Source organism: Microtus ochrogaster, chromosome 4 (assembly GCF_000317375.1).
Source record: "Microtus ochrogaster isolate Prairie Vole_2 chromosome 4, MicOch1.0, whole genome shotgun sequence".
Lineage (NCBI taxonomy): Eukaryota > Metazoa > Chordata > Mammalia > Rodentia > Cricetidae > Microtus > Microtus ochrogaster.
Window position 1 is genome coordinate 14,084,501 of NC_022011.1, and position 18,515 is coordinate 14,103,015.

The window sequence follows — 18,515 nt, forward strand, 5'->3', positions numbered from 1 at the left end:
TGTGAGCCACCATGTGGTTGCTGGGAATTGAACTCAGGACCTTTGGAAGAGCAGGCAGTGCTCTTAACCGCTGAGCCATCTCTCCAGCCCGAATGGGGAGATTCTTTTCCTCCACAGTTGTCATTGATTTTCAGAAGGCAGACTTACTATATATGGGTGGGCTATTTTGGAATACAGGCAATACATCTCGTGTCTCAGCAGAACGATACTGTTTGAATGGATTTTATAGATGAGGACAGGTATGCTCAAAGCTTAGAGAGGTTAACTAACTTGCTGTTGGTCATACAGACTGAGATCTGAGCTACTGAACACAACTCACTTGATTGCAGTGGTGTGAAAGGTGGCAGTGGCACACACCTTTAATCCCAGCACTAGGGAGGTACAGGCAGGTGCATTTCTGAGTTTGAGTCCAGCCTGGTCTACAGAGCTAATTCCAGGTCAGCTGGGCAATACAGAGCAACCCTGTCTCAACCCCCTCCCCACTAAAAAAAAAAATTGGCTGGCCGGGCGGTGGTGGCGCACGCCTTTAATCCCAGCACTAGGGAGGCAGAGGCAGATCTCTGTGAGATCCTGGTCTACCAGCCTGGTCTACAGAGCTAGTTCCAGGACAGGCTCCAAAGCCACAGAGAAACCCTGTCTTGAAAAACCTAAAAAAAAAAAAAAAAAAAAAAAAAAAAAAAAAAAAAAAAATTGGCGTAAAGAATTCACAGTACAATCCCTAGAAACTGTGTGCCCCTCATGGTCCTTCCATTTATATGGTTTTTATATTTACCTTTACATATTATTCTACGCCGTATTGTTTCCCTCAGTCATCTTGGAGATTTCTTCATACCCATCAGTCATAGAGAACCACCTCTATTTTCTTAACAGCTGCGTAATATTCTACTTGAGACTTTGCCATAAACTGTAATTGGGCTGCGTGTATGGTTTAGCATCAGAGCACTTGCCTAGCATGCGTGAGGCCTCAGGTTCATATGGTGATGGCAAAATTCTCTGCGTCTGTCCTGGGTGTTATCTCTGATGACAGCAAGCTCCTTTGACATTCAAGCAGTTGTGACGTTGATGTTTTACACTCACTGTGTGTATGTGGGGGGTGGATGGGGTCTCTGGGCGTGGGTGGGGGTGAGCACAGAGCACCTGTGAGCAACTAGGGAATAACTTGTGAGAGTCGGCTCTCCTTGTATAAATTCTGGGGATGGGGACTCAGGGTATTAAGGCCTTCATCCATTGAGCCATCTGACTGGCCTACATTACTTTGTTGTTGTTTGCTTCGTTTTGAAACAGGATCTCACTGTTCAGCCCTGTCTGGCCTTAAACTCACAGGGATCTACCACCTCAGTCTCCTAAGGGCTGGGATTAAAGGCGTGTGCCACCATACCCAGCAGGATTAGCTTGGTTTGTTTCTAGAGTTATTTTTATGTGTTTGAATGTTTGCCTACATATATGTATATGCACCATGTATATGCCTGGGATCTGCTGTCTGGGGATGCCGGAAGGAATCAGATCCCTGTAACTACCATGTGGGTGCTGGGAACCGAATCGATCAGATCTGCTGACACTCCATGTCTAGAACTAGTTACCAACATGAATCCGCATATGGGTGCTGGGAACACAAAAGCAGCAGGTGCTCTTAATTGCTGAGCCATCTCTCTAGTGCCTGTGTCTTAGTCAGGGTTTCTATTGCTGCAACAAAACACCATGACTGCAAAGTGAGTTGGGAAGGAAACAAAGGATTATCTGGCTTACACTTCAGCATTGCAACTCATCACTGAAGAAGTCAGGACAGGAACTCAAAACAGGGCAGGATCCTGGAGGCAGGAACTGATGCAGAGGCCATGGAAGGGAGCTGCGTACTGGCTGTCTTCCTATGGCTTGCTCAGCCCACCTTCTTGTAGAACCCAGAACCAGCAGCCCAGGGATGGCACCACCCACCATGGGCTGGTCCCTCCCCCATTGATCACTAAATGAGAAAGGCCTTACAGCTGGATCTCAGGGAGGCATTTCCTTTGCTGAGGTGTCTTCCTCGAGTGACTAGCTTGTGTCGAGTTGGTGCACAAAACCACCGAGTACGAGCCTACATTGGTATATTTTTAAGATTTATTTTTATTTTTAATATGTATGTGTGTTTGACTACATATATGTCTGTGTACTACATGTATGTCTGCTGCCTGTGAAGGCCAGAAGACTGGAGTTACTGATGGTCACGAGCCACCATGTGGGTATTGGAAATTGAACCTGGGTCCTCTGGAAGAGCAGCCAGTGCTCTTAACTACTGGTCTCTTCAGTCCTCCTGCGTTAGTATTTTAATATGTGCATTTGCTGAACAGATATTTATGGGTTGGATGCCTTATGCCAATGTATCTTAGCACAGGTGCAGGGATGCTGAGGAGGGATATAGGGAAGACAGCCCAACAGAAGCTCCAGAGAGTCACCAATGACCTCAAATACATCAGGATGCCCTGGGCAGCTGCGGCCCTGGCCCACTGCTCTGGGCAGGACCCCCACGGTTATGGCGCTTCAGGGGCAGTCTGTGTTTCGCCATGTTTCTTGGGTCTCTTGAGATTCTTCCTGGAGCTGAACAGCCCACACTTCTTGCCTTTGTGAGGTCAGGGAGGAGAGCAGGAGAGTGGGTCCGGCGAGACAACAGTTAAGGAAACCGGAGGGAAGTTAAATCAGGAGGCTGTGGTGAGGAACTGCTGCTCAGCTGGGTGGTGGCCCTGTTCTTGAGCTTTGATTATGGGTGCTGGGCTGTGGCCGCTATGGAGGCCTGGGCTCAGCAGTTCTGCTGACGAGCTGTTCAGAAGCTGATAGCGACTGGCTTCCAAGTTCATGTCCTTCTGGCCCCTGCCGAGCTCTGTCATGTTAATGGGGATGGACGTGTGCCAAAGTTTGTCCCAAGTTCAGTGAAACAACCTGCGGGTCACCCGAGCCTTGGTCCAGCAACTACAGCCTGAGCTATACCCTCAGAGGTGGTGCAGAAATTCCCAGCCCCCAGGGGACGTCTGTCCTTCCGGTGCTTCGGCCAGCAGCCCAGAAATAGTGTAACCTTTGCTCCTGTCTGAAGGCAAATGGAAACTTCCAGCTGCTGCTGTCCCTGCCACCCCCACCTTCCCCAACCTGCTCAAGATGGCGTTGCGGTTGGTTGAGGGGTAGAGACAAAATTAAGCTGAGGAGAATTTTCCTAAATACAAAGCTGAGGGGAGAAAGAGGCTGAGGGCATGGCTCCCCCCAGGTACCTGCCCCGGCCACTTTCACCCTCGCAATTCTTTTGATTGGCCTTTTGGTGCTTAGTAAAAGATGTAGGTTAGAGAACTTATAAACGGACCACAGCTATCTATGTGGCGCTTAGTGAATGCCAAGCACCTTAAATGTGCTTTTCTTGTTGTTGCCGTTGACTTGCCTACTGGCACTGGAAGGCAGAGGTCAGTGGTTCTAGATTGAGACAACAGAGGGAGACAGAGAAACAGCTACTGTGATGGTGCAGAATTTGTCCATACCACACAGCGCGCAGGTCTGACTTGCTATCTCACTGGGCTTTGCCCTCCCTGTACTGAGTATTAAAGATATATATATATATATATATATCACCTGGCCTGGGGTGTTGGCGTACACCTTAAATTTCAGTAATGAGGAGGCAGAGGCAGATGAATCTCTGCAAGTTCCTGGCCAACCAGGGCTGGGCTGCAGAGTGAGACCCTGTATATATAAAAATAGGTTACACAAAGAGGACACAAAGACATAAAATTCTCTCCCAGATGTCCCCATGGACATAACCAAACCAAACTGTGTTTCTGAGGTGAAAAATTCAAACTCCAGACATCCCCAGAAGGACCAGGAAGGCCCTGTCTGCTCATCACCTTTTCTCCTGTTGTGAAATTTATTTCCGTTTCCCAAGTTTAAATTGCTTTTGTTTCTATCTCAGTGGGCCTCTGTGTGTGCATACCGCACAGTGAGGAAACCCCGAGCCTGTGAACTCCAGTTCATTTTCATCTGCATCTTGTGTATGACCCTCAAATGGATCACACCTTCCCACACTGTTCTGACCCTTGCTTGGTGTCTTTCTCTGAGCTATAGGGGATGTCTCTAAATGAAACACCCCTTTCCCACACCTCCATTCTTCTGCTCCAGCCCAGCTACCTTTGTCTCAGTTCCTTGATGGGGATATGTGATCACATTGCCCCTGGATGGCCTCATGGGGCAGAGCAGGGAGGTGGCAGAGTGGTCATTCTCCCTGTCAGGTGGATTCATGTGCAGCCTCCTATTCCTGGGTGTGCCATCCTTAGGTGGGAGGCCATCTGCCAAGGTGTTGCAGCAGATGACACTACAGGGGAGTTGCCCCAAGCCTGCTGTGTGTATGGCAGGACTGGATAGTCGCCTGTGATGGTGTGAACCAGCTGCTCACCTGTGACTTCTGCCCCACGGAACCTGCAGGGATAGCACTAGCTTCACTGGGGACCACAGCGTCCTCAGTGTGGAGGCCGGCTACTGTGGGGCCCAAGAATAAGTCACCGCCATCTTCCTGTGGGATATTAGTGTGGCTTCCCCGGATCCCAGGCAGGCTTCTTTGTCCACACCTCGTGCTGGGAGACAAAGTGCTGGGCCCTGGGACAAGAATGCTCACATAGTCCCCTTCACGAGAGGATTCTGGTTGTGTCTTGGCAGCAGGCCCTGCAGGACAAGGGGTGCGAGAGCAAGAGTCAGGGGACGAAAGAAGACAAGCTCCCGAAGAGGCAGGCGCCGGCCCCCAGGCGGGACCGGGAGGCCCCAGAAGCTGGTGGCGCCATGAATGTAGAAAATACAGGTAAAGGAGGTCAGCCCATCAGCACACCTGGCTGAACTGGTGCAGGACAGAGGCTCCCATGGGGTCCCAGCTGTGTGATGCTCTGTCCCACAGCTGGAGGTGGCTCAGCAGGTCTGGCCACCAATGTGAACTTGAGACCCTGGACAGCCTCCTCCAAATCCAGGGACAGCCATGTGTCTGTCCTCTTTCTTGTCCTGCCCCTTGTCCCAGGGCCACCAGGGCTCCACCCAGTGATAAGAGACCTTGGCCACTGGAGGCTGGGGTTGGATTTCCCTTCTTTTTGTCTTTTCCAAGCACCCATCTAAAGCAGAGCCCAGGAGCAGCCTCCCAGACGCCACTGGTGCTGGCTACAGAGCCTGGCTGTTCTGGTCAGAGGATCTAGAGAGCAGGGAATTGTTCCCCTGCCTTCAGGCTGAGAAAACTGAGCCTGTGGTTCCATTATCCTCGGCCCAAAATGGGCACCCAGAGCTGACTGGTTTTAGAAGGTTCTCCAGGCCCCTTTGCTGTCCTCTGGGGTTTCTATAGTAAGTACAGACCAGTGGCCACAGAGAAAGAGCATCCTAGGCAGCCTCAGGGCAAGGTGCCACTTCCCAGAATCTGCAGTGAGCAGCCAGGATTTCAGTACAGTCACCACCTGGCCAGTAGGTGGGATAGGCTCAGAGGAGGAAGGCTAGATCCTCCTAGCAATGAGGACTGGCGTAATACCGGATCCCTGGGCCCTGTGGTGGGTGTGCTTCTAGAAACTGACCTGTTAGGTGGTGGCTTCCTCAGCACAGGCTTGTTCTGCTCAGGTACCCTGGGACCTCACCTCTCCTCCCTTCTCCCCATTCTCAGACCTCCTTCTGTTTCTTCAAGAGTGTTTCTCCCACTACCCACGACTCTGCAGGTCCCACACAACTCCTGGCCCCTGCACAGGGCACCATGCTGTGGTCTGGGGCTCAGGCAGGGCCTCCTGGGACAGGAGCCGTGTCATGGAAGGCAGGCCTGCCAAGACCCGGGATAGTCACTCAAACCTGTGTTACCTGGGGGAGCCCAGCTCCTTTCCCAGGGCTGCTTTTGGGCTTAGCACATTGGAAGAGCCTGCAGGGTCCCTCCCATGTGACTCAAGAGGTTAGATTGGCTCTCAGCCGAGCCCAGCACATTCTCTTTGCAACAGTACAGTCTGTGGCCATGCTGATCATGTGGCAGCCCCGTGTGCTGGCCTAGAAGCATCGGGCTGCCCTTATTGCCTCTAGAATAGATCACAGAGGCTGGGCCAGCTCTGTGTGACTTTCATGCTGTGTCACATGCAGAGCCACACAGCTGAGGCCATTGGCTAAGCATGAATTGTCTGTGGAAGGAGGGCCTCCCAGCCCCACCCGTGGGAGCAGAACCCCTTCCCCCAGCAGCCTTGCTGCTGCTGCCTCCCATTCCCTGTGCTGCTCCGGGGCTTTGCAGAACTGTAGTCAAGGGGTCCATTGGGGATCAGGCACAGGGAGGCCCCTCACCTCTGGGAAGGCCAGAAGCTAAGACCTCATCGAAGTGAAAGGTTCACCAGCTAGCACCAACCCTCTGCCCTCCCAGATACTTTGCAGGGCCTCGCTTGGGCTGCTGGGGAGAGAAGGCAAATCCTTCTCCTGTCCCCCTGGACTGCAGCTGGTTCCTCAGTGCACAGGCCATGCTCCTCTTCAGTGCTTTGGAGCAAGCACTGGTCATAGCCCTTGATGCTTGTCATGTGTCTCCACTCTGATGACAGAACAGGGGAAGGTGTGGGATGGGGAGGACTTGGGCTGAGGCCCTGCTTGACTTGGTGCATGTCCCTTTCTTGTGCATGTGTGGCCCCACGTGCAGGCATCAGCCTGAGAATATGCCTGGTTGCTCCTCCTCCATGCACAGGGGACCACTGTCCACAGAGCAGCTGGGAAAGCCCCATCCTCTCTGCCGTGCTTTTGAGAGGGTGTGTCTTAGCATGAAGAGCTCTTTCTGAGTGAGCCTCTGTTCCTTCCCAGTGTCAGTTGTCTGGAGACACACTGCTTTGAGGGGATTCAATAAAAAATGCTTTCCTAAGACTTGGTTTAGGCAGTTCTGTCCCCAGAAGTTACTGCTAAAGTGACTTCCCCAAGGCAGACCTGGAAGTCCCCTGTGAACCCATTTTGTTGTAGCCTCTAGACCTCATCCTAGCCCTACCTGCCTGCATCCTCTTCCCACCGACAGTGTGCCCTGTGGTGATGGCCGCACCCCTCCTCCAAGCAGACCTTCACTGTCGTGCTCATCAGCCACTACTTTGCTTGTAGGTGGGCGGCTCTTTGGCATCGGGAGGTGCTCAAGCCTGTCAGGGTCACCAGGCCCAGACCCCGTGGTACATAGGACGGTGGAGGCCATGTCCCAGCTTCAGGAGGAGCTGGTGGTCCTTCGGGAAAGGCTGGCCCTCCACGACAGTGACCGGCAAGCCACAACTATCCAGCTGCAGAACCAGGTACCTGGGGAGGCAGGGACAAACAGAGGCCACTGCCCACTGTGGAACAGGTCAGAGGACATTGTTAAGGTACCTGGACCCCACCAGAAGTCAGGTGGTGACATCTGGTTTGGGGAGATGCTACAGGATGAGGAGGTTCAAACTCTGGTTGTTTCACTTGGCAACAAGTGTCTTTAGCACCTGAGCATCTTCCCAAACAAAACATTTTTCCCTTTAATTGTTGAAATCTACTTGCTTATCAAGAGGGAAGTTGAAAGTGGAGTACCCAGCCTTCCTGGTGTCCCTAAAGCTCCACTTTAAGGAGGATCTTCTCAGATGACCTGGGAATTCAAAAGGGTACCTCGCCTTTGCTCAGGTTTTATCTGTGAACTTTTTGATTATGTATTTATAACAACAGTGTTCTCCAGGGATGGTTCCTGAAGCTCTGTATCTATGAGCTACTCTCTATAGGGTCCAATCCTGTGGAGACATGCTCAAACTCCTGGGCCTGGAGACGGGAGTAAACCCTGACTCTGCAGGACTCATTGGCCCTGTGGCCCAGGGATAGGTAACTGCCAGTCTGCACCTTACTTGTAGATGGTTTTGACAACAGGACCCTGCAGTGCTCCCTGATGCTCTGTGCTGCACTGTGTCATAGGGAGGTTAGAACTGGGGAAATATGTCTGCCTGAGGCTGTCTTGGCTGTAGGAACATTGTCTATCCTCTGAACTCCATCTTCTCATTTCTGGCCAGCTGATGCGTGTGGCTTTGTGGTTATCAGATGGGTGGGTCATAAGTGTGGACAGGACATTGATCATGAACTATAATGTGTGATGCCCCATGGGTTCCTCTGGCCTCTTGTCTTCCTGAGCCTACAGTGGCTTTTGTTGTGGTTTTGTGTTGTTGGCTGTTGGCTTTGGTTTTGGTCTTTCTGAGATAAGCTCGTGATCTAGCCCCATGTGCCCTGAAACTCCATAGTGGGTAGTGCCCACCTTCTGGGCACTGTGAATAAGACCACTGCCAGTAACCATGTACCACTGTCCCTTCAAGTTCCTGCTTTCAGTTCTTTGGAGCGTATGCCCAGAATTGGAATTACTGAATCATGTAGGATTTCATTATTTTCCTTATTGAGACTCAGTGTTGAGACTTTCCTCTTGTTTCAGACTATGTAGTTCTGCTTGGCTTGGAGCTCCCTGTGTAGACGAGGTCAGCCTCAAACTCTGAAACTCTGATCCATTTCTCTCTGCCTTGCAAGTGCTAGAATTGAAGTTTGTGCTACTGTGCCTTCCTGGGACAGGATCTTGATACTGCCTCAAGCTGCTGTTGACCTTGAGATGACCTGCCACTGTCTGCCCCCACCCCCACAGGTGTGAACCACGTACCTGACTCAGTTTGTTATAATTACCGTTATACATTTTTTTTTTTCTTAGAGTCTTGCTGTGTAGCCCTGACTGGCCTGGAGCTTACTCTTAGACCAGTGTGGCCTCGATCTCACAGGCAATAATCCTGCCTCTGCCTCCTGAAGGCTTGGACTACAGGGAGTGCTCCCAGACCTAACTCAGTTTTTAATTTTGAGTTTTCCCATGTCCACCAGCAGTGCCCAGGGTTCCAGTGTCTCTGTATCCTCACTGACACTTAGTTAACAGCCTTTCTGGTGGGTGTGCAGTGGTGTCTCACTGTAGCTTCTAAGTTCTTCGTTTTTCTTTTTAATTTCTGTCTGCATGTATTCCTGCAGGTCAGAAGAGGGCACCAGATCTCATTCTAGATGATTATGAGCCACCATGTGGTTGCTGGGAATTGAACTCAGGGCATCTGGAAGAGCAGTCAGTGCTCTTGGCCTCTGAGCCATCTCTCCAGCCCAGTTCTTTATTTTTCTATCCAGGTGACTGGATTTCTGTCGTTAAGTTATAGAAGTTCTTTATGTCATCTGGACAGTAATCCTCTCTCAGGAAATTGATCTGCATGTCTCCCTCCACTTCGTGTGTACCTTTCACTCTGCTCCGTGTCTTTTGTCCAGGGATGCTAACCTGAAGCGCTACACCCATGATTTAATGGTGTGTGTGTGTGTGTGTGTGTGTGTGTGTGTGTGTGTGTGTGTGTGTGTGTTTGTTGCCTGCACACGTCTGTGTACCACATACATGCAGTTCCTGCAGAAGCCAGAAGAGGGCATCAGATTCCCCTGGGACTGGAGTTGTGCAGACACTTTGTGGTTGCTAGGAAGCAAACCTGGGTCTTCTGCATCGCTTCCAGCCCCTCTTCTAGTGACTTTTGTTGAGTTGTAGAAGTACTGAAGTTAATTTTTGTGAAGACCACTTAGCTAGTTTTTTCTTTTACTGTTCATGTTTTGACCATATCAAAAAACACTGCCAAATTCAGTGTTATGAAGGTTTTTTTTTCTATATTTTCTTTTTTGTATTTAGGTCTTTGATCCATTTGCTATCCTTTTTGTATATTGCTCTGTGGTACATGGGTAAGGGCCCAGCTTTATTATTTGACATGTGGAGAACCAATCTGCCACCCCCAATTGTCAGAAAGATTGTTCTTTGCTATGCCATGGTCTTGGCACCCTTGTCAGAAACAACTAGAACATGTCTGGGGTTCTTGTGGACTCTCTCATCCTCTCTGTTCCTCTCTGTTGTCTCCATCCTGTCTGTTCCAGCCAGAGCCGCACTGCTTCATTGCCGGAGCGAAGTCAAGACACGGCTTCCACCTCCATTCCTCTTGTGCAGCACTTGTCTGTTCGGTGTCTGTTAGCTCACAGATGAGTTTTTGGCTGGTTTTTTTTTTTTTTTTAATGTCTTCAGAAAATGCTGTTAGGGTTTTGGTAGGAATTGTCTTGGATCTCTAGATTTCTCTGGGTATTGTTGCAAGCCTTTTATTGAGTCTTTCAACCCACGGCTGCAAGACACTTTCCTTTACTGCCATCTTTAATCTCCTTCAGCGACCTTTGTAGTTTTCTTTTTCTTTTCTTTTTTGATTTTGTTTTTGTTTTTTCGAGACAGGGTTTCTCTGTGTAGCTTTGGAGCCTGTCCTGGAACTAGCTCTTGTAGACCAGGCTGGTCTCGAACTCACAGAGATCCGCCTGCCTCTGCCTCCCAAGTGCTGGGATTAAAGGTGTGCACCACCACTGCCTGGCTGTAGTTTTCTATAAAAAAAAAAATTTACTTATTTTGTATACAGTGTTCTACCTGCATGTAGCATGCAGGCCAGAAGAGAAGAGAACACCAGATCTCATTCTTTTTTTTTGGTTTTTCGAGACAGGGTTTCTCTGTGGCTTTGGAGCCTGTCCTGGAACTAGCTCTTGTAGACCAGGCTGGTCTCGAACTCACAGAGATCCGCCTGCCTCTGCCTCCCGAGTGCTGGGATTAAAGGCGTGCGCCACCACCGCCCGGCCCAGATCTCATTCTAGGTGGTTGTGAGCCACCATGTCACCATGTGGTTGCTGGGAATTGGACTCAGAGCCAGCTCTCCAGCCCACTTTGTAGTTCTCATGATGTCTTCTTACCTTTCTCATTATGTACGCACATGCATGTTCACACGAGTTTGCGGGTGCATGTCCCTGTATGTGTGGGTAGAGACTGACATAGACTGTGTTCCTCTATTCCTCTCCACCTTATATTTGAGATAAGGTCTCTCACTGACCTGGAGCTCACCATTTCAGCTAGACTAGCTAGACGGGGTGACTGACGAGCCCCTGGGATCTGTCTGGCTGTCTCTGTCCTTATTCCCAGCACTGGAGTTACAGGCGTGTGCTGCCCTGTGTGCTGCCATGCCTGCATGTGTGTCTGTGCACCGCACTCACGCTGTGCTCTTGGAGGCCAGAAGTGGGTGTCAGAGCCCCTGTGACTGCAGTTACAGACGGCTGCTGTGAGCAGCCATGTGGGTGCTGGGAATTGAACTCAGATCCTCTGGCTGAGCAGCCAGTGCTCTTAAACAGTGAGCCATGTCTCCAGCCCCGTGCCTAGCTTTTGAAAGGATGGTGGGGACCTGAACCAAGATCTGTGTGCTTGAATAAGCACTTTACCAACGAGCCATCTCCCCATCTCCTCATTTAAATGTAGTCTGATTTCATTCTTTCTTGATGCCACTGAGAATGGAATGATTTTATTTTCTACTTTGAATAGTCTGTTGTTATAGCAACACAACTGATTTCTTGCGTTGATTTCACATCCTGCAAAACTTTGCTGAAGTTAATAGTTCTTACTGGCCTGATTTTAAAATCAAATTACTCACCAGTTTTAAATCTCAATTTGCATGAAAATCTGTCCCCCCCCCCCAGTTCTGGAGATTGAACCCAAAGCCTGTGTACGCTGGCCAAGTGCTTAGCCACACCCCAGCCCTGACCTTCACTTTTGTTTCTGACAGTGGAAGATGTGGCTTCTTTGACATTCCCACCTGGCATTCTGTGTGAAGTCATGTGGCCATTCTGGTCTTTAGTGGAGTGGGTTTCTGTCAGCCCACCCTAGCTCATGGCCGGCCCACCCATGCTGATGACTTCATGCTCTGACCCAACTTCACCACTCACTGTGGTCTTTGAGGGCACTCCTGCGTTCAACACTCGTCTACAGTTACTAGTGCAAGGCACTAGGAAAGCAGCTCAGGGGTCACTACAGATCTTCTATGCTAGTCCAGGCTGTGCAGCCTTAATCCCAAATCCCAAATGCTCCGAAGTCCAAACACTATGCTACAACTTTGACAGCTAAGCCTGAACAAAGTTTATTCCTTGCACAAAAATGCTATTAAAATACTGTAAAATTTACCTCAGACTCTGTGTATAAGGTGCTTGTGACACACAAGTGAATTTGACCTGGGCACCATGCCCAAGATGTCTCACAGTGTATACGCAACAATTTAAAAATCTGAACTACAGAAAACTTCTGGTCCTGAACACTCAGATGCCAGCTGCTCAGTTTGTAGTAGAGTATGTCATATGCCAGGCCTTGGCAAGCACATTGCACAGATTTCCTCACTTAGTCTTCAGGACCTTGATGAGGTCACCTCAGTGCAGACAGGGACACGGAGAGGCATGGAGAGGTGAAGGGACTTGTCTGGTTACTCTCATGAGCAGAGGTCTGGTTAGGGTTGGGATCCTGGGTTCTCAAATGCTATCCCTGCCCCTCAGGGGTGAAGAGCAGAGGGGACTACATGGCACTTGACACAGCTGTGTCAACCAGGCCAGGCGAGCCTCCCAGCTGGGGTGTATCGGAGGCAGAATGAGTGAGGTGGCTGTGGGAGGGGTACTGCCTTGATCTCCCCCCACCCCGCCCCTTGCTGCCATCCCTGGGGCTCCAGGTGAAATGCCAGCTCAGCAAGGCTCTGTAGAACCCTTGGCAGAGCCGCTTTTATGCCTCGAGATAGCTGCTGACCACGCTGCCCAGGCATGATGGGAGGTAGGGAGGTAATCACTGGGTTGGGAGCAGACAGCTGAGACAATGAAGACCTGAGCGGGTACCCACCTCCATCCAGCTGCTTCTGCCATGGTAAATGTGGGTTTATGTCAGGTCAGTAGACAGGCAGGACCCACTCGCTGTGCCCCTTGCCTCAGTTTCTCTAGCTGAGTGGTTCTCAACCTTCCAAGGGCTGCAACCCTTTAATACAGTTCCTCATGTTGTGGTGACTCCCAAACATAAAATTATTTTGATTGCTACTTCATAACTGAAATTTTGCTCCTGTTATAAATTATAAAGTAGATAATTTCAGAGAGAGAGGTTTGCCACGGGGTGGGGGTGGGGTCACTATCCACAGGCGCAGATTAGAGCCACTGCTCTAGCTGATAACCTTAGGTGGGAGGGCCGTCGCCTCTGTGGACTCTGGGGTTCTGCACACTGCCCTCTGCTGTTGAATCGCGCTGAGCATCTGCGATCTGCTTGGCCTTTGTAGCCCTCCCTCCTAAGTGTGTGAGTAGGTGCGGCACAGGCTTGCAGGGTGTGGTACCTTGCTCTCTGCTCCTGTTCCTGCCTCCCATCCAGTTCTCTGGACTCTCCACTTGCTTCTGCTCTCTGCCCTCGAGCCCTCTCCAAACAGAGCCTCCCTCCCAGCGCAGGCAGGGACCCTCTCCCTGCAGCAGGTTCTAACTGTCCTGCCCCAGTCAGGTGCAGCTGGTCCTCGGGAGGCCATGAAGGAGTTAGTGGGCTGTGCCTGATGGATGGTGATGGCTGCCCCTGACAGGGTGCCCTTCAGACCAGTAGAGTTAGATTCCCCAGCTCTGCTTCCTGAGATGAGCTCCCAGATAACTTAGTGTCTGGTATCTCTGACCAAAGGGGTCTTTTATGGTCCCCACTCCTTGTCAACAAGTCGTTCCCATCCTGTCCATCTCCTGTGTCTCCTTATCTAGCCCAGCAGAGCCAGCAGCACCTGAGTTCCCATTGTGATGCAAGAAGGAGCTAGGCTGTAGACAGACCAGAGGCCCTGACTCCCAGGAAGCATTGCCAGCCCCATGTTCCCTACAGCGGGGCTGAGCGCTCAGCATCAGCCAGAATTGGAAACAGCCAAGGTCAGAACTTCAGAGATGCAGTGAGGCAGAACAAAGCGTTAGAAAGTAGATCCTCTTACTGTAGGGCAAGGGAAACACAAGAGAAACTCATACACTTCACACCTGACTGGAAATCACGGAGACTCCGTGGACTGTTGATTCTGCAGCCTGGAGGCCCCGCTCCTTCCTATCTCCCACACAGGCTTCTCTTTGATAGGATGCTAATAGCTACCTTGAGGCAGGATGCAGGGGGCAGGGCAGAGTGGTCACAAAGGACTGGAAAGACCCCTCTGGTCAGAGATGCTACACACCAAGTCCACGCTGGGCTTGTTGGGGGTGAAGGCAGAAGGTCTGGGAGACACAGTGATGAGGTTGCACTTCAAACTTCCAGCTTTGCCCTCCACAAACCAAAGAGCAAGCACCAGCTTCACAGTTGCCTTGTAGTCAGTACCACAGCTGACCTAGCTGCTTCCTCAATAGTGGACTTCAGACCATCTCTGCTTTCTGGCTGCCTAACTCTGCTTGTAGCCAAAGGGCGTGCACACACTGGGTTCTCAGCCCCATACGGGCAGTGGTAGTGGGTAGAGAAATGGCATGGGCTTTGCTTTCCTGCTGGGCCCATGGCTAAGAGTGCCCCTAGGAAGGAACTTAATAGAGGTGAGGACAGGCAAGTTTTCTCAAGTCTTAGCTTTTAGGTCACCTGCTTATCCCCTGGAGGTATGGGCAGCCTGGCTGGGCCTTCCACTCTCTCAGTGGGGTCGTGGGCCATCAAGAGTTGACCTGCACTGGCCTGCTGGGTCTACAGCAAGGTGGAGGATCTCATGGCCCTCTTCCTCTTGCCCAGCTAGCCACTTTGTCCAGGCCTAGGGAACAGTGACCTCTGAGGCTACATGCTCATCTGAGATGTTACATCTAAACATCCAGGCCCCACCCTACCCGTCTTTGAACAGGGTCTTACTATGTAGCCCTGGTTGGTCTGGAACTCGCCATATAGACCAGACTGGCCTCAAACTCGAGTTACCCCTGCCTCTGCTGGGATTAAAGGTGTGCACCACCACACCCGGTATTAGCTTCTCTTGAGATAAGTTTTGAGGTACTGGGTATGAGTTTCCATCAGACGTTGGCCATGGGTACCCACATCAGAGATTCTTCTTCAGGTAGTCATTAGGTATCCAAGTGTGTGTGTGTGTGTGTGTGTGTGTGTGTGTGTGTGTGTGTGTGTGTGTCTCGGGGGGGGGGGAGGTCTGCCTTATCTGCCTGGTGTCTGTAGACAATATTCCCCTTCACCCCATTTAGTAATCAGAGTTCAGTACTTTGGAGGTCAAGATAGATATATAAGCCTCCTAACCCACCAACGTCCATTTGACTCTCCACTTCTTTTCCAAGGTGACACAGTCATCTAGAGAATGTTCTGAGGAGAAACTCAACATGCCCTGGCAAATTCTGCTGCCCGGAATCTTATCTGCCAAGCCTGTTCCCTAGGGGGCTTCCTGAGGCAGACTAATATAGGCTCAGGGTCTGGGGCCTTCAGGGATGCTATCCTGTTGGGGGCAGCTCAAGGAAGGGTCACTGTCCTAGGATTTTTATCCAAGGCATTGTCACCACCCCTCACTGAGTATCTTGCTTGTCCATGTTCATGCCCATCTTCCTGGTCACAGTTCTTCAAGGTCCTGGCTGCAGAAGACAGTTTCACGGGCCCATTCACTAGAAGCTCCCCAAGGTGGAAAATGCTGGGGGCTGGGCAAGGCTGAGCCCAGGGACTTCTGAAGGGCCTGTGCCAGTGAGGGGTCCTGAATTTCCTAAGAGTTCCTCTCCAGGCCTTCCTGCAGGGCCATGGCTGACACATTCTTGCAGGGAGTGGGCATTGCAGGTCGCTGGAAACAGGGCAGCTTACCAGAGTTCCAGGCATAGCCTGGTGCTTGAACACAGGGAAACCTGAGGTCCTGGGGTCAGAGGGGCCACACTGGCTATCACTGGAGCTGGGCAAGCAGACTGGGTGTGGGCTGGTGGTGAGGACCTGGGCTCACAGTGCTCTTGGCTTGTGCCCACAGGTGGAGCATCTGAAGGAAAAGCTCCTTAGCCAGGCCCAGGAAGTGAGCCGACTACGATCAGAACTGGTGAGACCCCAGTGCCATTTTGAGGAGGAGTGGTGGATGCCAAGCAGAGGATCCCACCTCAGTGTGGTTGGGTCCCCATGCCCTACCTGAACTTAGGCTGCCTTGTGTCAAAGGCTTGTCACTTCTCACCACAGAGCAGGGGGCTGGATCTACGTCTTTGCTGACGTAGAACAGGAGTGTGAACTCTGCATTAATGTGACTCTGTGTCACTTTCACACTCAGGAAAATAGACTGAAAGGAGCAAGGCAGCAGGGAGCAGGCCTGCCTCGCCTCACGGCCTCCTTTCCTGTCTCTCTCTTGACGTTTTTCTGAGCCCCTGGCCTCTTTCTCTCCCTGCTGCCCCTTTCTTTGCCTCCTTTCACGTTCCCTCTGTTCTCCTGGCTTCATCTCACCTCTCCTGGTGTGTGCCCTTGCTCATGCCTCCTTTGGGCCCCGGCTCTCCACAGGGAGGCACCGACGCGGAAAAGCACCGGGACAGGCTGATGGTGGAGAACGAGCAGCTGAAGCAGGAGCTGAGGCGCTGTGAGGTGGAGCTGCAGGAGCTTCGGGCACAGCCGGTGGTGCCCTGCGAGGGCTGTGAGCACAGCCAGGTAAGCCGGCAGGCCACGGCCACCCTGGGCCTTTGGGCTCAGCTGTGCCGCGTGGCCCTGCGCCTATCCTGTCTGCCTTGACTACCTGCAGGAGAGCACCCAGCTCCGTGACAAGCTGTCCCAGCTGCAGCTGGAAGTGGCTGAGAACAAAGGCATGCTGTCGGAGCTGAACCTGGAGGTGCAGCAGAAGACCGACCGGCTAGCAGAGGTGGAGCTGCGGCTCAAGGACTGCTTGGCTGAGAAAGCACAGGAGGAGGAGCGGCTCAGCCGGCGCCTGCGGGACAGCCACGAGACTATCGCCAGTCTGAGGGCCCAGTCCCCACAGGTTAAGGTGAGTCGTGCTGCCTTGAAGGAATCCTGGGCCCAGGGCAGGTCTTGTCCCAGTGGATAGCCAGGTGTGTGTGACTGAAGGGCTCTCTCCTTCCGCGCTCGCTGCCAGGGCAGGCTCTGTGACAGGGCTTGTTGTATGCTCGGCACAAGTGCACCTGCTGTCGTCTCTGTCCTTCTTGTTGGTTTTTTGTGCCCAGCCTGGCCTCAGTCAGGCTTCCCTTTGGAAGATGCTAGTAGGCCCTGCAGCATTCTGCAGAATCAGAACCCTTTCAGCTCCTGGAGGTTTTGTTCTACCAGCAGCGGCTGTTGGGTCAACTGCGTCTACCAATGCTCTGTTCTGTCTTTCCCTCTCTGCAGTACGTCATCAAGACAGTGGAGGTGGAGTCATCCAAGACCAAGCAGGCCCTCAGCGAGTCCCAGACCCGAAATCAGCACCTGCAGGAGCAAGTGGCCATGCAGCGGCAGGTGCTTAAAGAGATGGAGCAGCAGCTGCAGAACTCCCATCAGCTGACAGTACAGCTGCGGGCTCAGGTGAGCGCGCCAAGAGGGCTGTAGTGGGGACTCCACACCACATATTCGGGGTCTAGTTCCTCCTTTCCCCTGACCATGTGGTCAGTCTCTGTGCCCTCATCTATAACATGAGCTGGTCACAGGAGCTCCTGGGACACAGGAAAGTGATCATAAGGGGCTGTCTGTGGCAGCCCACAGGTTTGCTCAGTAGGTCCCACTGCATGTGTCGCCATGCTTTTTCCAATCTCCTGAGCGCATGTTTCTTGGGGGCACATAGCCTATCACCTGTTATGTGCACAGACCAGCTGGAACTGTGCTTTAATACGAGGAGGTGATGTCTGTGCAGACTCGCAGCCCTGTGGAGAAAGCAGGCCATTCCGTCCCTCTACACCAGCCAGGCATAGTTCAAGCTCAGGAGATTCGGGGGCTTCCTCTCCACACTTGCCCTGCCCTTTCTCACACTCCCTCCTGAACCTTTTCCTGGCCTGGCCATCAGATTGCCATGTATGAGGCGGAGCTGGAGAGGGCACACGGGCAGATGTTGGAGGAGATGCAGTCCCTGGAGGAGGATAAGAACCGGGCCATTGAGGAGGCCTTTGCACGGGCCCAGGTGGAGATGAAGGCAGTACACGAGAACCTGGCAGGTGAGCCTGAAGCCGGCTCTGCCCAGCCCCATGCCTGGAAGCCCAGATGTCTAACACCTTCGCTCCATAGGTGTCAGGACCAACCTGCTGACGCTGCAGCCTGCACTGAGGACCCTCACCAACGACTATAATGGGCTCAAGCGGCAGGTGCGGGGCTTCCCCTTGCTCCTGCAGGAGGCTCTTCGGAGTGTCAAAGCTGAGGTGAGCAAACCCAGTGGGACTTTGCTGGCAGAGGCCAGTCACCTGTATTCAGATCCCCTATGCAACAGCTTCTTGCCTTGTTCCCAAAAGACATTCTTCTCGTGAGCTCTCATCCATGCTACAGGATCCTTATAGCCATTATGTTTGTTTGTTTAATAATTTATTTATTTTTTGAGACCCTGGCTCTACATTTTCCTGCCTCATCCTCCTGAGTGTTGTAATTCCTGGCATTTGCCACCATGCCTGGCTCACTGTGTTTATTATTTACTTTCTTTCTTCTATAAGAAGCATTGAGCCCAGGGCTTTGCTCCTGGTAGGCAAAGGCTCTACCTCCAAGCTTCATCCCTAGGTGCTCATTTTGCTTTTTGTATTTTTTTTTTTTTTTGGTTTTTCGAGACAGGGTTTCTCTGGCTTTG

The 18,515-nt window shown here is 51.8% G+C and overlaps 1 protein-coding gene across 6 annotated transcripts in view; it reads left to right on the forward strand.

The window, feature by feature from the left end:
* The window catches only part of Kifc3 (kinesin family member C3), a 33,368-nt gene that overhangs the window by 7,274 nt on the left and 7,579 nt on the right, over positions 1-18,515 (forward strand). For 3 of the 6 annotated variants that reach the window (XM_013354276.2, XM_005345575.3, XM_026789693.1), the window contains exons 4-11: positions 4,663-4,801; positions 7,075-7,256; positions 15,759-15,824; positions 16,271-16,414; positions 16,506-16,745; positions 17,102-17,275; positions 17,751-17,898; positions 17,969-18,099. In XM_013354276.2, coding sequence (XP_013209730.1) covers positions 4,663-4,801; positions 7,075-7,256; positions 15,759-15,824; positions 16,271-16,414; positions 16,506-16,745; positions 17,102-17,275; positions 17,751-17,898; positions 17,969-18,099 — 1,224 coding nt within the window. The remainder of the gene's footprint in view (positions 1-4,662; positions 4,802-7,074; positions 7,257-15,758; positions 15,825-16,270; positions 16,415-16,505; positions 16,746-17,101; positions 17,276-17,750; positions 17,899-17,968; positions 18,100-18,515) is intronic. The other 3 variants (XM_026789689.1, XM_026789699.1, XM_013354279.2) reach the window with 3 other exon arrangements.